Source organism: Buteo buteo, chromosome 11, assembly GCF_964188355.1.
Source record: "Buteo buteo chromosome 11, bButBut1.hap1.1, whole genome shotgun sequence".
Classification (NCBI taxonomy): Eukaryota; Metazoa; Chordata; class Aves; order Accipitriformes; family Accipitridae; genus Buteo; species Buteo buteo.
In genome coordinates this window covers 40,049,794-40,073,150 of record NC_134181.1, presented here as the reverse complement: position 1 = coordinate 40,073,150, position 23,357 = coordinate 40,049,794, and the positions used below count along the sequence as shown (strand labels likewise).

The window sequence follows — 23,357 nt, the reverse complement described above, 5'->3', positions numbered from 1 at the left end:
CGGCTGCGCCCTCTCCCGGGGCTGCCGAGCTGGGGAGGGGCTGGGAGGGCGGCGGCGGCGGCGGCCGGCGGGGCTTGTGTCGCTCCGGGCCGGGGCAGTCGGCGTTGGTTCGTGCGGCTCCGAGCGCGGGCTGTGCCTGTGCCCCGACGCCCCCGGCCAAGACGCTGCAGGGCCCCGAGAGCTCCTTGGGAAGGATGGTACCTGTGTGACTGCTTGGCAGGGGGATCCTGGCAGGCAGCTGCTCCTGCAACTTCAAATTATTTTCATTGTTCAATACAGACATCCCTGGGTGGTCAGCCGTCGTCAAGAATGTGGACTTGCCTAAAGAGATGCAGCAAGATACTGTGGAGTGTGTCATTCAGTCTCTGGAGGAACACAATGTTGAGCATGACATTGCAGCTCATATAAAAAGATAAGCATTTGGTCATAATGTCTTCCTACTGAATGCTATATGGACTTCAAAAATCAAGCAAATATGTTGGTGGGTAAGTAGTTCTAGAAAAGCCAGTTCTGTGGACACTAGATAATCCATTCAGACTTTCTCTGCAGACTGGTGTCCTTATGTTCCTTTCTGTACCCCTTATATGCACTTTTTTGGTTCTTCCCCTTCTCTTTCACAATTACTTCCATTTAAGTCCTTTCTTCCACTCTCCAAGGACAGCACTTGAATAGTAATACTAAGTTCCTGGTGGTTTCTTCTGCAGGAGTTTGACAGAAAATATAATCCTTCCTGGCAGTGCCCTGTGGGAAGGAATTTTGTGACTCAGAAGACCACTCACTTCATCCTTGTATGCCTGGGTCCTGTTACTGTTCTCATCAAGGGTGCTTAGAGCTATGGACTGTTTCTCAAACTGTCATCTCATTAGTCAATTGTGTGCTAATGGCACGAAGCCTGGTGTCTTCAGCCTTCCTGAGGGAGCACAGCTTGGCCTTGAAGGGTAACGGCAGGGATTTTGCTGGCATGGTTGATGTTTTTTATTGTAGTTGGGGGAAAAATAGCAAAAAACAAACCCCAAAACCTTCCTTGTATTTGTTTTCTTTCCACAGCCAGCTTCTTTGCTAATAAAAGTGTCATGTTCTGCCTTTAAAAGTTTTATGACTATGTACTCTCTTATTCTAGTATTTGTTGTGCTGGTTTGTATCTCTCAGTGAATGTGGTTGACTAACTTTGTTAGGTTTCTTTTCCCAAATCCAAAACATCTAAACGCTGTGGTAACCACCCTCATACTTTCATTAGTTTTTCTGAGAATAACAGACCTAGATAGGGAGCAAACAGGAGTTAAAAGAATGCATTTTATGAGGCTTCTCCTAAAATATTATTTATTAGCTCTGCCCTTTTGCACTCCACCTCTACTTTTCTTGTAAGAAACCTGGGAAATGTTTTCCCAGTGAACCTGAAGCTGTCATCCCTAAAATAACAGGAGAGGGATCGGCAGATAGGCTCAAGATCTTTGAATGTTATTTTGAGGGTTAATTAAAATGCCTCTAGAATCTCTGTTGTTACCGAAAAACCTGGTCAAAGAAACTCTCTAAGACTCGGTTTTGGAGTTTTAGAGAGCAGGCATTCTTTATTGCAGCGCTGGGTACACGGGGGATTGCTCCACCTATCGTGCACACTGTTACCTACAGCATGCAAAGATTTATATTATTTCAGTCATGCGTATTCATATGATCATTTACATGGTGTCCACCCTTTGGTCACGCGCAGTGTGGGCCATCTCTTTCTCCTAGTTAATTGGCCTTGGCAATTTTTAATTACAAAAACTCAGCAGAACTCAAAGCTTATCATCAAGGCCCAAGGCTTCTTGTCTGCTGATGCACATCAGGTCTGAGGCCTCCTCTCTGTTGGCGCCTCCAACACATACCATTGACAAGGTCAAGGTTTTTCTTATCTAATTAGTACATACCAGAGTTTTGAAGTTTTCAAGCAAGGAAAAGTTCGTTAGTACAGCGATACAGTAAAATTTTCCTTCTCCTGCCTTTGTTCAAGGCATCACTGTTGCCTTGTGCTTTTTCCTCTTTTGGTTTGAAGGAAAGGTTTTAAAGTTCACTTAAACTAGGCATTGTATTTTTATACTTTCACAGTTGTTTGCTACAGTTCAGTGGAAACGTTTGATTCTTGATTATCCTCTCAGGCCTCTGTGTTCACCAGCTTAACCCCTAGCACTGTCAACTCCTGCCTGCTTGGGAACTGACAGCCTTTAGTTCCTTCTGTTCCCAACCTCCCTCCTCCTCCCGATTTGTTTTTTGACGACTTTTCTTCCTCTTTGTTTCTTTTTTCCGCTGCTGCCTCTTGCAGAACCGCTTTGGAAAATAAACGAGATCCGCCCGAGCCGCCAGGACTACAGCTCCCGGCGTGCTCCGCGGCGGCCGAGGACTACGAGTCCCGTCGTGCCCCGCGGGTCCGCCCGGGAACGGCTCCATCCGGGTCCCGGCCACTGCTGTGGGCGACTCGTCGCCATTACGGGGCAGCGGCGGCCGAGCCGGGGCCGGGGCCGGGGCGGCGCCGAGGAGCCGGTGGGTGCCTGGGTGGCGCCGACCACTCGGGCGGCAGGCAGCGCCGGGCCCCGCGGGGCTCCGTGAGCAGCTTCCCTCCCTCGTCTCCCGGAGCCCCGCAGAGCCCGGCCCGGCCTCCCGCGGCCCTCCCCGGTTCGAGCGGAGTCAGCGAGAAGATGTCGCCATGAAGGAGGCCGAGTCCGCGCTGCGCCGCCCCCGCCGGTCGCCCCCGCGGGCCATGAGCCTGGGCCCCCGCCGGCTGCGCCAGCGCCCGTCGTGCCCCCCCGCTCAGGGCCGCCGCTCGCCCGCCGGGGCGCCCGTTGATGCTGCAGAGCCCGCCCGGCGCGACCCCCGCCTCGTCCTCCGCCATGGACAAGAGCAGCCCCTGCGGCTCCGGTACGCCCGGCTCCTCGGCCGGCAGCAAAGGGCAGCAGCCGCGATCCGCCTCGGCCGGGCCCGCCGCGGGGGAGTCTAAGCCCAAAGGCGGTAAGTAGCCGGGCGGGGGGCGGAGGAGCGGCTGGAGGTCGCCGGGCGGTGCGGGTGCGGGAGCGGGAGGGGTGTCTGGCCCCGGACCGCGAGCCCCGGGGGTTTCGGGCCCCCTCGGCGGCCTCTGTGTCTCGCTGGTGGGTCCGAAGCGGTGGTAGCTCGGAGGGAGGGAGGGAGGGGGTAACCGTGAGAGAGCGAGCAGTGTGAGGCAGCGGGGGCCGGTGGCCCCTTGTGCCGGGGTTTGGGTTCGTGGTGAAGCTGAACTTCTCCTTGTCGGGCTGTTTGGCTCTCAGCTGGGTTTTAATAGGCTTCGGTTCAGGTCACTGCTTGTTTTTGCTTTCTTTTTCCTTCCTCTTCCGGCTTTGCTCCCTGTTCAGTGAGCTGCGGTTCCTACTCTCTTCTTCCTTTAAGGATTAATGCTTTATCTGTGTTAGCATTGGAGTAATCAGCTTGAGAGCCAAAGCTCTGGGTTTATAGTAAGAACATACGTTTGCCAGTGCCTATTAAGACAACCCTTAACTTTATTCTGTACTCCAGTTGAGTGTGCTTTTACCTCTTGCTTAAGGAGGTCTTGCATCGATACACAGCATTCCCCTTACCGGCTGTATTTCAATAACCTACTTTGGAGGGGCTCAGAGTTAGTTACATACAGTTTGCTCACCTGGCATTTAAAGCGAAGTGTTACATCTGTCATTGCAAACAGCTAGTTTTGCTGACATAGCAGTTCATGAGGAGCCATTATGGTTCCTGTCATCTATCTTTTCAAGGTAAGACCTAAGCCGCCTCCAGTTCTCTAAAGCTGTTTGGGAACAGAGTGTTCCTGGCAACCTTGCATTTTTTTCTAAAACCTAGAAGTGGGGCAGTAGTGATTAAAATTAGGGTTTTTAGTCCTGGAAGTACGTGTGAAGAGTGTCAACAGGTTTCTGCAACACCATTGGTGTACTAATTTCCTTCCTCCTCAGTGGTTTGTTTCAACTATATTACTTCAGATCTCTCAGAAAGCACCAGTGTATTCCAGAGGGTTAACAAAACGAGTGTCTTGGAGGTCTTGACTCCTTTTTGGACCTTCTAAATGCACTCAGATCCCAGGTAACTAAGTATTACCTGTTTTTCACCTGTATTAAGTGATCTTGCACAGGATAGGCTGAAGTGAGTGACATGGGTGGTGGCTCACTCACAGCTCCCCAGGTTGTGGTGTAACTGTGCAATTATAGTTAAGTTTTAACTTCAAATTCAAACACATGAAAATCTTTTTTAGGAAGAACTTTTTAGGCAGTCATTTCTTGAAGAACTCCTAACTGATTTGCAAAGTTTTTTGCATCAGCAGCAGGATTTGATGTGAGAGTCTTACTATCCCTAGCTACTGTTGTTATTTTTCAGTCTCTTTATTTCAATTTTTTTCCCCTTTAAGGAATGGACCAATGGAAGCAGGGGATGTCACATGCTTGGTATGCAACAAGAGTTTTAGAACCAGATCTTTGGCTTCTGATGGAATGACAAAGTGTATAAACTTCTCTGCGTGTATCGTGAGAGGCAGCGTGAAAGGCTAGCAGACGTGAGGTTTTCCTGTTGTGGAGAACTGGTTTCTGTCCATGTCTTGCCAAGAGATACCTCATCACTACAGCTTCTTTTTTAGCAGTGTGTGATGCTGTATGGAGGGTTGTTCACAGAATATAAACATTCCTCAGTAAGGCATTAAGATGGCCTGTCCTGTGGCTGGTATGCCTTCAAGTAGAAGAAACAGTATCTGTAGTGAGGAAGGAAATAAAAGGCCTGTGATTCCGGCCCAAAATGGAAGTGTTAAGTGATTGTGGAATGCCACCTTTTACAGGCTTGAAACAATGTCACTAGTAGCAGAGGAGCTGTGAGGAGAGAAATCCTGATGTACTATACTCTTCTACTCCAATGCAATAGGCAAACTTAAAAAATCCACTCTTTTCTGAAGACCTCTTTTTTTAATAAAACAGAAGAAAATTTTGGCTTGACAGAATTTTGCTTCTAAGGTGCTTGTTTCTTAACTACAATGGAGGGCAAAGGGATATGGAATGAGTTGCTTCCTTTAGAGTGCATTGAAGAGGCCTGGCAAAATTACAATCTCTTTTAGTAGGAGTAGATGTATATTTGCAAATATCTGAACTGGAGGCTACTGAGAACTAAAATGAGAAGAATCCCTTAGATTAGGGCAAAAAAACACGGGACAAACATACAGCATGCAGCTGTCTTAAATTGCGGCTATGTTTTGGTTAGCTGTTGCATGCAAGATGCTGGCATGTCACCATATGGGATTTTTTTTTTCTTGAGTTCTTATCATTCCACGTGTAGCTGATGTGGTCCACCGAGTTCCTCTCCTGTTTCAGGAAAGATATAGGAGGTATTCTGAAAATCTTGTGTCTCCTTTGAAATCGAAAGTGTTCTTGATAGACCACAGACCCTCCCCAAAATGCTGACCTTTTGTTGCATAAGTGACTTGTGCACTGATGGTAACTGGATTTGAGTCTAGTCAAGCTCTTGCCATTTAGATGCTTTTCAGAGTTACCCGCTGTGATCAAGTCCAGTGGAAGAAATGAAGAAGTGGATGTTTATGAAACCTTATGGTAGTTTCTCCTTCTGTTTGTCTTGCAGCACAGCTTGAAATGGGCTAAATAGAATACTGTAAGCTCTTGTACTTGCGGAAGTTAGGTTCCAGCTATCTTTCAAACTTGGCCTTAGAAACTAAATCAAACTCAGAAGTTTCCAACAGAAAAGTTTCTCTGGCTCACATTAGTACACCAACAGGAGTCACATCACATTAGGATGGAATAAAGTAGTTAAGGGAAAATAGCCTTTTTGGGTTTCTCTGCAGTCCTTGAGACCTGATGGACAACATTAGTTCTTGCAAATGTTCCTGGGCCTTATTATTATGGTGTGAGCATGCTTAGCTGGGGTGTGTGACTGCTCAGTCACCTCTTGCTCACTGGGATGTTTGCCTTAGCAGCAGCAATAGCTTCAGTGTGTTTTCATGAAATCACCCTGGGGCCTAGGGTGATCCACCACCCAAACCCCTTATGCAATACAGTTGGCTTCAACACGGCTCAGCTGAAAAGAAGAGGCAAACAAAGACGGAAGGAAACTGCAGTCCTCGCCCCAGTAGCAAACCAGTACTGCAGCTCCAGGACTGAAGTGGTCACCTAGAGCTGCTATTAGTCCTGTGAACTTGATCTCCTCTCTGGATCATTGGAGATAGAGGTCCTCTAACAGAATGTGGCATCCAGCAGTAGAAACCACAAATGTCAGGCCTTGCTCCAAAAGGCAAGAACAGCTTTGAGGCTAGTCTTATAAAATTATATAGACAGTATTTTTTATAAGTCTGTGTTTTCTTGGAGTGTGGATGCGTAGATATATTTATTGTAGGTTAGATCTTGTGAGAATGGCAAAAGGATTAACTGAGGACCCGAGTGAAGAGTAAGTACCTCACCAGCATTGTTGCTGTTGCTCATTCCTAATTTGCCAAGAAAAGAAGGAAAAAACAAACTCCCAAATCCAAACCTACGCTACTTAAAACTGGCATCTAACAAGAGAGGATGGCAGTGAGAATCTTCCACTTTTCTCCCTGCATGAGTGCAGATAGCCCTGTCCTGCCCTGCTCTTCATGGGAATGCAAGGAGGGATGATACAAAGCAGAGAGCTCCCTGACACATGGCATGCTGGAAAGGTTGGAAGGAAGAGCATTGCTTAGATTTGGGGGGGGGGCAGGGGGAGCAGCAGAACTTGCAATCAGTAAAATCAGGTTTGAAGCATAGTTAGACTGTCATGTAAGGTCCTTAAAAAAGGCTCAGGTGGAGACAACTTTACTGTAAAATGTGAGAGTCATTATAGTGACTCTCAAAGCTCTAGGAGTTGGTCTGAAAGGACCTGTAGTATGACAGGAATGTGTGTAAACCAGCTGTTTGACAAATTTGATGGTGACTAACTTGATTAAAACTATGAAGTGGTAGGAAATTCTTTTGTCAGCTGCAGATACAAGCTGTTCCTGGGCCTTGTAAAGACACACTTTAGACTGAACTTCTCTTGAGTCGTTTCTTTTCCCCAGTTGGTGATTGCAGAGGAACTGCAAAGTCGCTATAGACACAATAGGCATGTGCCTCTCTAGCGTGTTCACTGAAATTGCAGATTTAAGAGGGTGGTTGAGCTCTGAAGTGGCAAGCTCTGCTCCTGAACAACTGAAATAGTTGTCCAGACCTCTTGAAAATGGCTTAATTTTTGACCAGAGACTTTTAGTGGTGTTGATTATAGCCTCTTCTCTACAAACACTCTCAAAAAAGGTCTATCTAAATAATCATTCAGCCAGACCTGGTCACACCCTCAGTACTTGGCCGCTTCTGGTGTGTTTTTTTTCCTGATAACACTCAACCCATGTCTTTTTAGCCTGACATGCATTACAGCACTGCAAGCTATGCAAGCATGTGTTTGAGTTACACATCTGTGGTACCAATGGAGTTGGTTTATTTCTGAATTAAAGGATCAGCCTTTTGAATAGCAGACTAAATGACCAGTTCTGGTGACGAAGTTTGTCTGCAAAATAGCTGTCACATCATGTGAAAGTAATGATAGTGTCCTTTTACTTCTGTAGCTGTAGTAGCAGGCAAGAAACAGCAGACCACCGCAAACCCCAGTCAAGCCGCTTTTATTACTTAAGTAGTCAGATCCCCAGCGACGTACAACAACACACAGACCTTTCAGTCCATTGCCTCCCTCTTTTTGGGGGTGCTGGTGGGAGAGAAAACTAAAAATAACAAAAAAAAAGTGAGATTTTGTGTGAATGATCCTATTCCAGCTGCTTTAAACGCTCAGGTGGATTGGCAGTGGTGCTGGGGAAGGGGGAAGACTGGAGGCAGTGATAAAGAAAACTACCCATATGTTTAATGCGATCTTGAATCACAGTGGCATGTTTGCCTGCCATGTAAGATTTATATTAAGGGGTGGGGAGGACTACAAAGTGGAAAAAGGGAAACTAACAGACTTTTATAAAATGGATCTAGATACTGTATGAGGTGTTACCATTTGTGTAATGCTTACTGAGTATGCAGAGTGACTTTGGGGCTGGCTGGTGTGGATAGATGTCTTGCTGGGCCTGTGGGGTTTTGCTTCCAAGCTTATCAACGCAACTTCTACAAATAAAACTTTGGGCAGTTGGTGGAAATGCTAGGCTAAGTGACTGGTAAGCAGTCTGTTGTGTCCTTGGGGTAACTCCGATCTTGTGTTAAGACTATTAGAAATACCTTCATAGTATTAATTTTCTGTTCTAGCATCTAATGAAGCAGCTGTTTAGACACAGGAAACCCCTTTCAAGAGCCTGACTGATTTTTTCTGCTCGTGAGCTTTTTTTCTGCAGTATTTTGCTTTGTACTTTCACCACTGTGTGAAAGTGACCCTGTATTAGGGTCAGTGGTGCACTCGACATGCTTTCGGGCAAACAGTTCTGGTTGCATAGGTTGGTGGACTTAGTACTTAGATATTAGGTTCGTGCTTCAAGATCGATAAGCATTTGTCTGCCTTGTGAAAGAAAAGGGTATTTTAGAACAGAATTAGAACTGTTGGGGTCTTTTAAGCATAGGGGCAGAACTGAGTGAAAACAGGTAATGGGGTCTTGCAAAGTGGGAAACCTTGAGACAAATGCAGGCAGCAGTATATTTATATAAGGGAACAATATATGATAAATTGTGTGTTTTCAGAAAATGGAATGAAAAAATGAACTAGTTGTTGTCAATTTTTGTAATGGGGTATGAAGATGTGATGTTGGTGTTTATCACTTAATGTACCAGGCAACATGCTAACGTCTGGTGACAGAAATTCCAGATCTGGATAAAGAAAATTCAGCCATTCTAAGAAAAGATAAAGCACAGCAAATACATCCTTCTTTTATACTCTTTGACCAATTCTTTGGGCAGTGATAGGAATTAAATGGTTTGGGTTGCTGGGGGGATTTGATGTCCTGATAAACACCAGCCTTTTAACCAGGGCCCGAGGCAGTGGCTGAGGTGAACACAGTGCTGTCTCTGAGGCAAAGCTGGCTGAGGTGAAGTACGGGTGGACAACTCCAAGACTGCTGATCTGAATCTTGTTTTTTTTTTTCTTTCAGATGGAAAGAATGCAAGTGGATCCAAACAGCGTTATAATCGTAAAAGAGAAACTTCATATTCAAAAAATGAGAACTTTTCCAGTCAGTCCCGTCGCTCCAATTCACAGAAAAGCAAAGCTTTTAACAAGATGCCCCCTCAAAGGGGAGGTAGCGGCGGAAGTGGCAAACTTTTTAGCTCTTGTAATGGTGGAAGACGAGATGAGGTGAGAATTGTAATGCCATGCCTCCAAGGCCTTCTTTCTTGGGACGAGAGGACCACTGACCTGCCTAGATAGGTCTTCTGTATTCAGCTCCTGGGCTGGGAAGGGAAAGAGCGATAAGAGGTGCTAACATCGTTGAGATGCCAGAGTGAGTGTGAGCAGAACAACTTTGCAACAACAGAAGAAGAGTGCTCTCTGCTCTGAGAGACTTGCATTAAAAAATACCATCTGAGGAATGGGTACCTAGATAGGCCACATACATATGTCATGAAACAGAGGTCCTTCATGAAAATATCTAGTGATACAATTTCTAGCTTTTAAGTCTGAGATGATTGTGTCTAACTGCTTCAGTGTACAAATCTGTGTGTGATAGTGGTATTGGTAATTGTGTTATTAGCCTTGGTGACATCAAGGGGGAGTAAAACCAGACTGAGGCTTTTATGCTGATATAGGTCTAAATTCTGTAGATTATCGGTGGATTTTCATTGATACAGGCTCATTTTTCAGTTTTAGTGGATGAGCAACACTGCTCACCTAAATTGCTGACTCTGTCAAATCTTACTTGCTGTCTCTGTTGAATTCTCATTCTTTGCTTCGTTATATGAAAACTAACCAAAACAAGTACAACCTGTGCAAATAGTAATCAGACTTGTATTTCTGGCTGTCTAAAAAAATACTGTCAGGTTTCAAACAACTGTCTTACGTTATTAACCTTGACTACTAGGTTTTGCCAGCTTTTACTTGTCCTTATGTGGGTTGTTTTTGTGCTCTCCTCCTTTTGATCAGTGCGGGGTAAGACTGCTGAGTTCTAACTTTCAGGTTCTCATGCACTTCTAACGCTGCACTACTTGATTTGCAGAACTGGCGTAGGAGAAGGTGAGTGAGTGGATGCTGCGTATTCTGTACGTAATCACTGGTGGGGCCTGGGTATCAACTTGTACTGATGCTTTTGCAGTAAATTCTAGCAAGTTCTAACAAATGCCGTTGTCTCTTAGGTAGCAGAGGCTCAGCGGGCAGAGTTCAGCCCTGCCCAATTCTCTGGTCCCAAGAAGATTAATCTGAACCACTTACTGAACTTCACTTTTGAACCCCGTGGCCAAACAGGCCATTTTGATGGGAATGGACATGGCAACTGGGGGAAAAGGAACAAGTGGGGACATAAGCCTTTCAACAAGGAGCTCTTCCTGCAGGCCAAGTGAGTGGAAGACCAGCAGGGCTCTTAGACTTCTACAGAGAAAGACACTGAGTTGTAGGGGACGATCAGCCAGGAAACTGTGTTTGACCTTGACTACTTGTGTAGACTTTTCTAGGGTAAAGTTACCTCTCTGTAGTATTTTTAGTGGTAACGACTACACTTGAAAGGGATAAAAATATATCAAGTTGTCGTCCTTACCTATTTACAAGGTATCTGATGGTGTGAGTCCTTTAAATACAAACCAATTAGTCTTCTGCTCTAATTTTCCAGCATCGCTTGTGGAATATGACATTCCACTTGAGAAGACCTATGCAGCTCCCTTACAGAAGATGATTGTTTTTTCCAAAAAATAATATGTTGAGGTGGTAGGGGTAGCAGTTGCTTGGATCAAAGCTAATCTGAATTTATAAGTCCCAGAAGCAATTACTCGTATGGGTCTTAATTCTTAAACTGCTGATTATTTCACAGGCCCCTAGGTGTGTAGTATAACCCAAATGATGATCAGTGTAGTAATCCAGCAGCAGAATTGCTTTTGACTGGAAATAATGGTTGCTTTCACTGGAATTTGAAGCATGTTCAGGACTTCCTGTATCTGATCAAGTTAAAGATAATAAAAACTATTTTCAGCATTGATGCTTCTGATTTTTCCCTATTGTTCTGTGGCTTATTGTAGTGAAGTCTATTTGCAGGAACCCCAGTAGTTCTGGTTTTTGTGAGCATATTTTTTCCACTTGTGGATTCCCTGTTTTTTAAGAGATCCCCGAAGGAGCTGGCTGTTTCTTACATGTTTCTGGAAAAACACTCTGCCTGGCTCATTCTGTAGTTAGTATGTGATACCGTGTCTAACTGAAGTGAGACACACCTATATTCTGGAAATTTGGTTGTGAATTGAACTCTTTTGGGTTTTGTCGGTATAAGTTACTGACTGCATCCAGCAGTTTTCTGCTGGACAAAGAAGAAGCTCAGAGAATCCTGTAGGTTAGTGCTCAAAGAATTTTTAGAAACAACTGAGTGGATCATCTGTCTCTTTGCCTTTCCCCAGCTGCCAGTTTGTTGTCTCTGAAGAACAGGACTACACAGTCCACTTTGCTGATCCAGATACCTTGGTCAACTGGGACTTTGTGGAGCAAGTGGTCAGTTGTGATGGGCTAGATTGTTTTTTTTTTTCCTCCTTCTTAAGAAGCTCAACCTGTCTTTAACTGCCTCTTTATCTCTGTGATGTTACGTAAAACTCAGCTGTTTTTGAGTTGAGTCCTCTTCTGTCACTCCCACAATACTGGGAAAGATCTGTCATGGAATATATTATGAAATACTTTCATGACAGGAAAAGAGAAGTGCTAAAATCTATTAGGAAAATTAGCAGCTTCTTCTTGCTTTCGCAGATGGGAGCTCATCAAAAATAGTATCTGACATTCTGTAGACAGAGTCCTTGTGATCAAGATATTAACAGAAAACTTGGGCATGAGTCCATGGAAGAGGACTAGAGTGTAGAATTTTGAAGAATTATTCTGTGCATAGGTGGCCCATCTTGCCTAGCAACAAAATGGAAAATCTCTTAAGAACTGTGGTCAGAACTTTGGGTTGCCTCAAGTAGAAACTTGTTATCTGCTAAGGCTAGTCATGGTGTATGGTGTAGTTGGAGAGGAGGTAGGCTTACTGTTACCTGACGCTATGAGAGTGCTGAAAAATCTAGGTGCTTGCTTGGCAGTTATGTCTGTATGCAACATACAGATGCTAACAAAGTGTCTGACTAGAATGTTCATGGAAATAGGTAAGTTCAGTCTCTCAGTTAAACAGGACTGCACAAGTCTGCTTGTGTAAGTGGGGCGGCAGGGCTCATTTGCTGTCTTCTCAGTGTCTGAATTCGGATGATGAAGATGCTGCTAACTCTTAGAGATGATAAATACATGAGGGGAAACATGAGAAGAGTCACTTTTTTAATGTCACTAGAGTAGAAATACCAGATGGGTGGCTTTGAAGGTTATTCCATGTGCAGTCTGAAGGTGTTAGTTCACAGTGTACTTAATTTCTTTGTAAATAAGCAGAGCCTAAAGAGCTGGAAGATTAATATGTTAGAGTAGATATTATTCTGTAGCACAGGAACTGTTTTCCAAGTCTAAAACTTGTACTATTCTTCTCGTGTGCTATTTCAGCGAATCTGTAGCCATGAAGTGCCCTCCTGCCCCATATGTTTGTACCCACCAACCGCGGCAAAGATCACCCGTTGTGGGCATATCTTTTGTTGGGCATGTATCCTTCACTATCTCTCCTTGAGTGAAAAGACCTGGAGTAAATGTCCTATTTGTTATGGCTCTGTTCACAAGAAGGATCTCAAGAGGTGAGACTTGATATTTATTAAATGATGCATCTCTTTGAAATATTATTTTTACCGTACTAACCTCCTCCTTACATTGCAGTGTTGTTGCTATGGAAACACGTCAATATGCAATTGGTGATATCATTACGATGCAACTTATGAGAAGAGAGAAAGGTGTTCTGATAGCACTGCCCAAATCTCAGTGGATGAATGTGGTGCAGCCTGTTTACATCGGAGGTGAGTGTATCTGAGTACTGGCGATTGGCGTCCTGCTCCTAACTGACTAGGACTTGTGTAGAGAGGATTTACCATAGCAATGCCATGCTGTCACCTTAAAACAGACCAGACTACAACATATGGGTTTTTGCAGCTGAAAACCTTAATGACCACATCTTAATAATAAGCTTTCTACCCACACTTTATTTTTTGTAAGGCTCTAAGTTGTGTGCTCTTTCCGTTCAAGTTGCTCTGCAGACTCCTGCCTTCTCAATCATTAGCTTGACGTGTGTTTTGTATCGTACAGTCATTGGTGTGACTCTTGCTGCTTTTCTTGGCTCTTCAGTGTCCTTAACTTTTTTTTCCCCCATCCTGGCTCCTCGTTATACAGCTTAGCAAAAATAACTGTCTTTGTGTCTAAACTATTTCAAGGATGTAATCTTCAATAAGGTTTTAATCTTCTTCACTTATCAGCTAAGATCTGTGAATGATATGGGAAAATAATCAAAATTATTGCAAACGGATTCCAAACATCTGTTGCCTGACTTCTTCAGTTTTCTCCAGTCAAGTAATGTGACTAACACATCATCATCTTATCTGTTAGTATCACGAAAATTTTGTGACTAAAGAAATAGTTTTACTTAACATGGCTGTTTTGTGGGCTGTCTTGGCTCACTTCATTTTGCAGTCACATTTGTGAAAGGCTGCTTGCTTTTAAGCTCGCTGTAAAAAGTCAAGTCTCCCAGCGCATGATGGGTATCCAGCAGGCAGGGTGTGTGCTTACATGTTCCTCAGTATTTGAAAGTAAAGGACTTTAAATCCTTCCATAAAACAAACAAAAGAACAAATACGGGATTTGAGATCATTCTAAACCCAGGAAATTAAGCATTAACTTGGTGTTCTGTAGACAAGGTTGCACCCTTGGGGAGCAGTGAATATATTGACGGTACTAGTATGTGATGCTATGGCTGCTGTAGACTTCATAGCTAGGATAAGCTCTCTAGTAAGAAAGATGACTACCTTTTGCTAAATTTGCAATTCTTTAGTTTACTGTTTCTGCTGTGCTTTTTGTAAAAAACCCTCATAATAATGTTTTGTACAGATTTTGAATACGTATGGGTTTATAAACTGGTTTGAGCCAAAACAGAGGTCGCTTGCAGAACTTTCCAGTTGCAGTATTTTTGAATGTATAGAGAAGAAGCAGCAGCTGCAGACTGCATTGTTTCAGGAAGTTTTGACCACCCAAGGCTTCTCAAAGGCAATACTTCCACAGCAAAGAAGTTTAGACTTAATTTTTTTTTTTTTTTACGTGTAGCAGCTGAACGGTGAAGTGGCAGGTTGAAAGTAGCAGATAAACTGCTGTGTGTGTTGGATGTGTGTAGCAGAGCAGGTATGTGGCACCAGCTTGTGTCATCAATGATACAATGGTAATAATATGTGGAGTCCGTATCAGACCCTTGCTAAATATTGTCTGCTCTGGAGTGGATTAACTCACAAAATTGAGAAGTAACAAAACTTCAGAAGAAACAGCAGTTCAAACTGGTGCTTCTACATGCAGATATTAATGATTTGGTGCTCCTTCTGTTCAGATGACCAGCACAGTCAGTATTCAAAGCTGCTTCTGGCATCCAGGGAGCAGGTCTTGCAGCTGGTGATTCTGGAGGAGAAAGCAGCATTACTAAAACAGTATGAGGAAGAAAAACACACCCCAGAGGCTTGCTTTATTGAGGCAGCTATCCAGGAACTGAAGGTAAGAACCTCTTTGGAGGCTTTTAGTAACTATTTTTAACGGTATACTGAGTGCTGAGCATCTATGTTCTGCTGCGTAAGTGGTTGTTTGTGATTCTGGTCTCCGTGACGTACGTACTAGCAAGGTGGTTTTGCTGCTGGAGTAGCATTATAAATCTTGGAGGAGACTATAGCCTTTGGACCCTAGGTATCTGGCATGATGTTCAAGATAACAGAACAGGATGCTTTTTACTGAATGGTATTCCTTCCATAAATGTAACAGAGTTCTGCTTTCAAAAGAAGATGTGTTTCCCTTTCAGGTCCAACAATTTCTGGGATAACTTTTATCAGGGAGACATGAGCAAACCTGTAGAATATTCCTTTTCAAAGCCTTTAGGTGTTCTACAATGGGTGCGCTTTCCAGTAACAAGAAGGAGCAGACCTCTCTTCAAGGGTCACTGTTTGTCACAGATGAATTATAGATCTGTGAAAACCTGAAATACAGGACAAGGCTAAAAATATCTATGGTGATAGTCTGCTGGCTTAAATAGGAAATTGCAACTTGGTTTTTTTGGATGACCTGTAGGAACGAGAAACAGCACTCTCTGCTGACCAGGATAAAAACAATGGCATTGCTGGAATCAGTGCAGCTGTGGAAGAATTGGTCCTAGAAAGCTCCAAGGCTGTGGAGCCTACAGTTTCCCAAGAGAAAAAGGTGGGTGACAACTCCGCTCTGGCAGATCTTGTTAGTACTTAATTCTGCCACTTTACACTGCACTGTATGGTGAACTGGTGCCAAAGATTTTTGCAGAGATTATAATCTTTTGAAGGAGGTGATGTGGTACTAACTGTATGCTCTCCACTGTGATAGTGTGGTGTGGAATATCTCTCTGCATTTGATGAGGAGCTTGTGGAGCCTTGCTCTGATCTGGCAAGTTCCTTTTCGCCTCCTGTGGAAGCAGAAGAGGCAGTGCTGGATGAAGAGGAAGTACCTGAGGTGGACACTGTAGGGGCACCTGATACGAACACTACAGAAGAACCAAATCCAGCTGAAACAAGCTATCAAGAATCTAAAGATACAAATAGCAGTGGACATCTTGGCAACTGTCCTTTCTACTATTTCTATCAAGGTCAGTGCAATGAAATCCTGGAATCATGGGGGCAGAGGTGCCTCCTTTGGGATCCTTCTTGAGGAAGATGTTTGTCACTTCATTAGATGCAGCTAACCCCTGTGAAATAAAGCTCCCACAGAAACTCAGAAAGGAGCTCTAATTTTATTACTGGAGAATGTACTGAGGTGGGGAAAAAGCTACTGAAAATTAACAGGCAAAGAACAAGCGATGGTATCTTATCTTACAGCGGAGGATGGACAGTGTATGTATCTTCACCCTGTGAATGTTCGATGTCTTGTTCGTGAATATGGCAGCTTGGAGAAGAGTCCAGAGAAGATAACTGCAGCTGTAGTGGAGCTAACTGGCTACTCAATGACAGAGGTAGTTATTTTATCTTCTTATTAATTAAGGGCCCTTGTTTTTAGCAGATTGATCATGGTGGCTGACAGGTGAGACTTGTTTCTCTTCAGTAATGAGAAATAATAACCATGAATGGGTAGGCATGCTAATCTGTGAAGCGCATCTGTGTAAGTTGCAGTACCTTAAGTTGCTTTTGATTAGTAGGCTGTGGTATAGCTTTAATTTTTTCTTTCTAGAAGGTAGGAAGTTCTAGGAGTGAGAGAATTGCAAGTTAGGATTGGTTTGTTGTTAAAGCTGTCTTAAAAAAAGTAAATTATTTTTTCATATAAGACAGTAGCTTGAACTTGATCTTCATCTATCATATTCATCTTGAACAAGATCTATCATCTTTCTCAACCCGAAGAAGTGTTCTGCCTCTATCATGGACAAACAGTTGTTTCTGAGCATCAAGGGCAGAGGTAGGATGTTGTGAAAATAAAGAGGATGGAAAGAAACATCAGTGCTTGAGATAGAGTGGAAGTGCTTAAGGCACTGAAGTTCTGGAAGAGGGGATGGGTCTTGAATTCCTTTATCTCAAATAAAGACACCTTAATGGCACATGCAGTAACGACTACACATAATTCTTAATTAATCTTTAAGAACGGATGTACTTAAGTAAGAATGGATGCAGAGGTAGTAGGGAATTGTCTTCAAGTTTTCCATCTCTGAGAAGAAAAGTACAAAATTCAGCTTGTTTCAGTCTAGCTAAGTGGTGGTTGTTGGTCCAAATAATTTGTTAAAGGCAAATTTGGTCCAGTGCAAAAATAAACACATTGGAAGACTGGTATTGTAGAATTTTATTCTGGTGATGTGAGTGAAAAGGGAGGAATAACAAGAAAATTGGTAACCGAGCTGGAGTTACTGCATCCAAATCTGTTTATGATGTAGTTGGTGGAGATCATGGAGCTTTTGGTTCTGACCCGTGGCATCCTTCATGTGTTTGTAGTTTATAAAGTGATTATTGTGTCACTGCTGCTATTTTTTTCCATTTGATTTGATCAATGGCTGGCATTCTATCTCCATAAGCTGTTCCTCACTATGGCAGCCTCTAGACCTTGTTGTGATGATACATCTACTCTTTTTTTTTTAATCAGGATATAAGACAGCGTCATCGCTACCTTTGTCACTTGCCCCTCACCTGTGAGTTCAGCATTTGTGAACTGGCTCTGAAGCCACCCATCATTTCTAAGGAGACTTTAGAGTTGTTTTCAGGTTGGTACTACCTTTCTAGTAGGCTCTGTCCTGTATCTGTGAGGGTGAAGGGGAAGTTGTTCTTATCCCTTAATGGCAGCAAAAAAAACATACATAGCAGCTTTACTCCTCTTGCACCAACTGTCTGATGACTACTTGACAGAACAACCCCAATTAGCTGTTTTACAGACAACAATTATACAAAGAATAAAAAAGCCTGACTGCTTGGAAGAGCATATTTTGTTTGTAAGCATATTTTGTTACTAATGTGTTATAACTGAATATGTTGTTCTCAAAGCTGGAGAAAACATTGCCAAAGTATTGGTGTGGGGTTTTTGATATCCAATGCCGTGCATTGTTCCTAGATGACATTGAAAAGAGGAAACGTCTTCGGCAGAAGAAAGCTCGTGATGAACGACGACGTGAACGCAGAATTGAAATAGAAGAAAACAAGAAACAAGGCAAATGTAAGTCGTGATTGAGCATAACTGGTGAATTTCCAGTCATCTTTAGTGGCTGAGCTGATTTCTTGAGCTATAGGGTGAACTCTAAGGTCTTTAGTTTGTCGTGTGTACTTAGAACAAGATTACAATGTATTAGAAACAGTATCTGTAAAGTGAAAAATATAAGCTGTTTTAGTCAGGATGTTAAATGTTGTTATGCAGTTGCTCTATACTTGCACATTATGGGAGAGACAGAGGGCATTCGAGGGTGTAGCTATCTCCATGTTGTATATAGCTTTCAGGACTCTTAGTTTCTGTTTTTATAGTAATCACGATATAGAGTGAAAAGTGAAGAAGGAAAAAAAATGCCTAGGAACTGCTTCCATCCAGCAGCAGGGTTTGTACTGGTCTCTAAAATAGAGGGTGGAAAGAAAATTGAGTTAGCACCTCCTAGACTCCTGAAACAGCTTGCATATTTACAGTCCTCCCCCACATTGTGTAGTGCTTTAATTTAAAACCTCTTTCTAGATCCAGAGGTCCATATTGCTTTAGAGAATCTGCAGCAGTTCCCTGCTTTTACCTCTTGCCCTGGAGAAACTACCAGCATTGATCATCAGAGCTTCTGTCTGTCTCCTCTTGGCAGAAGCCCTGTGTTTCAGACAGGTGAGCATCTGGAAAAACACATCACATATAGCTTTTGAACATTCTTTTGGGATCTACTGCTCAGGTCATCATGCTAAACTTACTTGATACTGATCAAAGACTGCTTCTTTCCTAGATTGCCTATGAGATCATACACAAAAGGCTGACACGGCTAAGAAACTTTCTGGTCCTTTCTCTGCTTTTTACTACCTCTACTTCAGTGACAATATGAGATCTGCACTGTAGTTACCCCATCTTTTAAAGCTTTGCTGAGGCAGAAGAAAAGAAAGGAAAAAAAATACCCCAAAAGGGAATAAAAGTGTGTATGCCAGGAAAACACTACTGGCATTTTTTCTTTCTACTCTCCATCTTCCCCCACCACGTTATACTAAAATAAAATGTAGTTAATGAGCACTCGGTTAGGTTGTTGTCCAGTAATCTTTACCAGATGTTTTATCTTGCAGTTCATAAAGAATATTAAGTAGAAACTGTTCTTAAATGTTTTTTCTTAAAAAAGAAACAAATCCAAACCACAAAAAACCACCAACCAAAAAACAAAACCCACACAACACCCCAAAATAAGCAAACAAAAACCTCAGAGCAGCAGCAACAAACTTAAATCTCCTTTCAATAAAAAGATTAAGGAAATTTGAGAGGTCTCACTGTGTGACTAATGGATGGAACTGATGCGATAAAAACCGTTAATTACATAAGATAATAAAACTTTATTTCTGTTTCATCCTGATAAGCAGCATAATGAGTGCATTTGCCAAATAAAACTGGCTTTAATTATCTGCTGCTTTCTCTGTAGAGTCTATTCCAACTCCACTGTCACCTGCTGCCAGCCAGGTCAGCCCATTCCTCTGTGGGAGTTTAGAAGAAGAGTCTCCCTTCCCTTCTTTTGCCCAGGTAAGCCATGTGGCAGAGTAAATCCTGTCAGAATTACTTGTATCTTAGGTGGGGATTAGTCTGAGAATGCAATAGCTTCCCCCACAAAAACAATCGGGGATAGATCTTAGGGAGACAACATGGGGTTTGAGTGCTTGAAGGGGTTCCTAGATTTTCTTGCCACTTGGGGGATATACAAGATTGTTCTAATACATGGGATTTAATCATATCTTACAACTTTTTTGACAGATGTTGAGAGTTGGAAAGGCAAAACCAGAAACGTGGCCCAAACCTGCCCCAAAGACAAGAGGTAAGAAAATTTGGTATTACTACTTCAGGTTCTTTACCATGCATCTAAATCTAAGAAATCTTGTAACTTCACAAGAAACATCTGGAGCGTGGAGGGGCATTTGCACTGTGAAAGTTTTATACAGCCTTCTGCCTCTCAAAGCTCTTTTCTTCTTTCAGATGAGAACACTCTGGCACTCCCTGTGCCAGTGGATAGTGATGGAGAAAGTGACAGCTCTGACCGCATACCTGTGCCCAGCTTCCAGAATTCCTTCAGCCAAGCTATTGAGGCAGCCCTCCTGAAACTGGACAAACCGTCCACAGCTGATCATTTATCAGGTAAAAGGCAGGGGGGAAGGCATGAAAAATTTCTGAAGGGAAAAAAATTGAATATTTTTCCTTCTTCCTCTGGGAGAAGCGAGAGCAGCAATTTTGGGGACCAAAAATTGGCCACAGAACAGTTCTGAATATCGTCAGGTTGTAGTTTCTGAACAGCTTGACTAGGGCTTCTGTTAGCTTAAAGCGGCCCTCTTGGTGAGAGCTGAGAAGATCTCCAGCTAGCAAAGAATCCTGTTAGGACAAAGATGGCTTTTGACTATCATGTTTGCTGTGTCTCTACTGGAGCTTAATTTAAGCTTTATCTCAAGGAAGTTCAAGTTATGCGCTTTTAAACTAAAAATACGTGAGCTGCTGAACTACCAATGAAGTTTGATCAAAACGTCAATGTAACTGCTAGCTGAAATTTCAAATTAGGGAGTCTGAAACAAATTGAGATGAACTTAAACCTCCAAGCCTGGTGATGGCTGATAAAATTAATTTATAATGCTCAGTTCTGATGTTCAGCTTTGGCTTCTGTTTGGAGACTGTGCTGAGTGATGGAGAGAGATTGGGCCTGGGAGTTTAAATGAAATTGAGCATCAGCTCCAGTTGGTAGTTTTTTGGACATGGATGAAAGCGATACTTGGCAAACTGCTGCATACCTGCAGCTTTAGGATCTGCTGTTGCAACAGCAACTTTAGAATCAGTTAGGCATGTTTATAGGTGTGCTTTAGATGTCTGCAGTAATTTTATTGTTAAAATTAAACTAGTTGGTGTTCAGTGAGTTGATAGGAAGTGTCACAGACCTGTGGAAGTCATTTAGGCTAGGAAAGACAACTTATCATTTCTGTGTGATGTTCCTGTTCCATGAGAAGAATGACGGTATGATTTTAATTCTTCACAGAGGAAAAGGGAGGCAAGAAAAGAAAGAAACAGAAGCAGAAGCTATTGTTCAGCACCTCTGTTGTTCACACAAAGTGATTCTGCTATTCAAGAGAAGTTTCCTCTCCTGGTTTTCTTTTCATTTTGCTTTGTTTTGCTGCTATAGTTTAAGTATTTAAATTTGAACAGACTAAACTTGTGTTTCCAGGGCTTCTAGGGGGTTCAGGAGGAAACCATTACAGTATATGTTGAAGTAAGAGCTTTTGATTTCAACTGTTTAATCAGTTTATACCGAAACAAAGTTTTGAAAGAAACAACCCAGAGACAAATCGGCCAAGGCTTCTAGTGTGTGCCAAGTCAGTTCTTTTGGCCTAATAAGCAGTATGAAAATCTTTACAGCTGTGTGGCACTGCCAGAATACTGCAATATTACCTAAGTGAAGAGGCAGAGAGCCTTTATTTCCCTAGAAGTATTCATGGGCAGAAGTCCATCTGACTGTGACAGTAGTGCTGTTTCAGTAAAGCTGTCAAACTGCTCTCTTGAGAAACTGGTTTCCGCTGCACTGGAAACGGGCAAAAGAGCTTCCTGGCTTTAGAGTGCTAGCTGCTGTATCTGTTCTTTTTCTAAAGAGCAAGAATTCCTCCTGTTCTCCTGGCTTGGAAAGATTTAAAGCTGAGGTGAGTGTAAAGCAGAACTTGGCTACTTGGTTTTGAAGTGATAAATTTGTGTATTTCAAAATGCATACTGGCACTAGTGGTAGAAGGAACCTCCTGGCTTCTCAGTTGTTCAACTCTGTTTTAATGTGGGTGAGTGAGGCTGCTAATTTTTACTTTTTTTTTTTTTTTTTTTTTTTTTTTTTTTTTTTTTGCCAACCATGGGCTACACATTCTTTGTAACCTGATCTTCTAGAATAAACACTCCACCCTAGGGTTCTTGGTAACTACCTGAATGTTTTGACACTGGCTGCTCTTGAGTTGGAAGAACAACTGATAGCTGGAGTCTGTAGACAACTTTTATCCCCTGGCAAGAAACTGGGTCTCTTGTACTGGGATAAGGGCCTGTATCTGCTTGGTTCTGGGATGTGAGTTGATCTGTACTAAGCACTTCGGGCCATAAACATGCCTCTTCTGGACCCCTCCCTGTTTTTTCTTTGGGTGGTCATATTCTGCACTGCTTGTGGTTTGATTTGAGCTAATGAGTTAAGTGGTGTGGATTTTGTTGAATAAAATGAACTATAGGTGTAATGTACCAGTCAAGGCCAACAGTTGCAATAAATCATATGCACACGCACTTACAGTACTGCACACTTCTGAGCTGTAACTGAACTGTCATATCAACATGGAGCACAATACCACTTAGTTGCACTAATTCACATCTTACCTTTCTTCTGACAGAACTCATGCCAGGGAGCTGGCGCTAACTTACAGTGTGAGACTGACAGGTGTCTTCTGTTATCTTCAGCCCCACTTGCACCAGTGGTCTGCCTGCATTTGCACAGGCTTTAAAAAGTTGATGTGCCCTCTCCCTTTGACCCTGTGACTGATCTGAGCAAGGAAGCATGTGTTTGAGACTCCTGGAGTCAGGTTTTCTAACACCACTGGTAAAGTCATTGGTTGTGTCCCTATTTAAAAAGTTTCTGTCAATACATGGATGCTTGATTTCAAAGCAATAGGCTCCATGTTATACCAGTGCTTCCCTGAGGCACTTAAGCGTGTGCGCATGAGAAGCTAGTACCAAAGAGTATACTTCACAAAACTGTACGCAGCTGTAAACCAGAAAGAAGGGGGAGAGAGGAGAGGTAAAGAGTACTTCCAACTGCTACAGGAGGATAGAGGAAACACCTGCAAAACATTCTTTGAAAGCAGCTTGACTTCACACTTGGTCACAATTAACTACACTGGAGGGAAAGACAGTACAGCTTGTCAAGGGAGTGCAAAGAAACTAAGACAAGATGCCTGAAAGCGGTAACACATCTTGCTGTTAATGCTTTACGTGCACATTGGAAAATTATTGGTGAGGGCAGAGAAATCAACAAAGAAAGAAAGATTCAAGTATGCAGTTAACTGTTCACAGTACTATTGTTTCCTATTTGTAATAGTCATTTTAAGCCATGGAACAGGAGTAACTACTTAGTGTCTAATCAGTATCTGTTGTGTTCTATTATCTCTACACATTTATGGTCAACTTTTCTTTGCATTGGGAAGAGAGACAATAGCTGGAGCTGGTGTAACTCACCTCCACATCTCACAGGCACTAGAATAAGAGAAGTGATGTGGGCAAGGAAGACTGTCCCTTCTGCAGGGGCAGTCTCCACAGGACAGCATCTTTAAGTTGTTTTCCTATGGGTTTAAGAGATAATACCAGCAATGCTACTTTCCTGTAACTGATTGGTGTAAACTTAATAAATATCTAAGCAGTACTTGTACCTATGACTTTTA

At 42.9% G+C, this 23,357-nt stretch overlaps 1 protein-coding gene across 2 annotated transcripts; it reads left to right on the top strand.

Annotated features, from left to right (window-relative positions):
* Positions 1-2,429: 2,429 nt before the first annotated feature.
* RNF10 (ring finger protein 10) lies at positions 2,430-23,352 on the top strand. Of its 2 annotated transcripts, XM_075041758.1 has the most exons (17): positions 2,431-2,982; positions 9,101-9,303; positions 10,296-10,495; positions 11,538-11,628; positions 12,649-12,833; positions 12,913-13,049; positions 14,618-14,778; positions 15,343-15,471; positions 15,628-15,886; positions 16,116-16,249; positions 17,362-17,479; positions 17,824-17,925; positions 18,430-18,564; positions 19,355-19,452; positions 19,681-19,741; positions 19,900-20,058; positions 20,942-23,352. In XM_075041758.1, exons 1-17 carry the CDS (start codon positions 2,820-2,822, stop codon positions 21,016-21,018), a joined length of 2,412 nt encoding a protein of 803 aa, XP_074897859.1. In that variant the 5' UTR covers positions 2,431-2,819; the 3' UTR covers positions 21,019-23,352. The 2 variants fall into 2 exon arrangements, with proteins under 2 accessions (XP_074897860.1, XP_074897859.1); XM_075041759.1 differs by lacking the exons at positions 19,355-19,452; positions 19,681-19,741; positions 19,900-20,058; positions 20,942-23,352 and adding an exon at positions 18,680-19,338 and having other exon boundaries at positions 2,430-2,982.
* Positions 23,353-23,357: the final 5 nt, after the last annotated feature.

Bases quoted from the DNA above. Each gene is read 5' to 3' on its own strand.
- RNF10 (XM_075041758.1), top strand. From the start codon at position 2,820: ATGCTGCAGAGCCCGCCCGGCGCGACCCCCGCCTCGTCCTCCGCCATG. The intron at 9,304-10,295 runs GTGAGAATTGTA...GTTGTCTCTTAG, and splicing joins ATGGTGGAAGACGAGATGAG to GTAGCAGAGGCTCAGCGGGC. The intron at 14,779-15,342 runs GTAAGAACCTCT...GATGACCTGTAG, and splicing joins CAGCTATCCAGGAACTGAAG to GAACGAGAAACAGCACTCTC.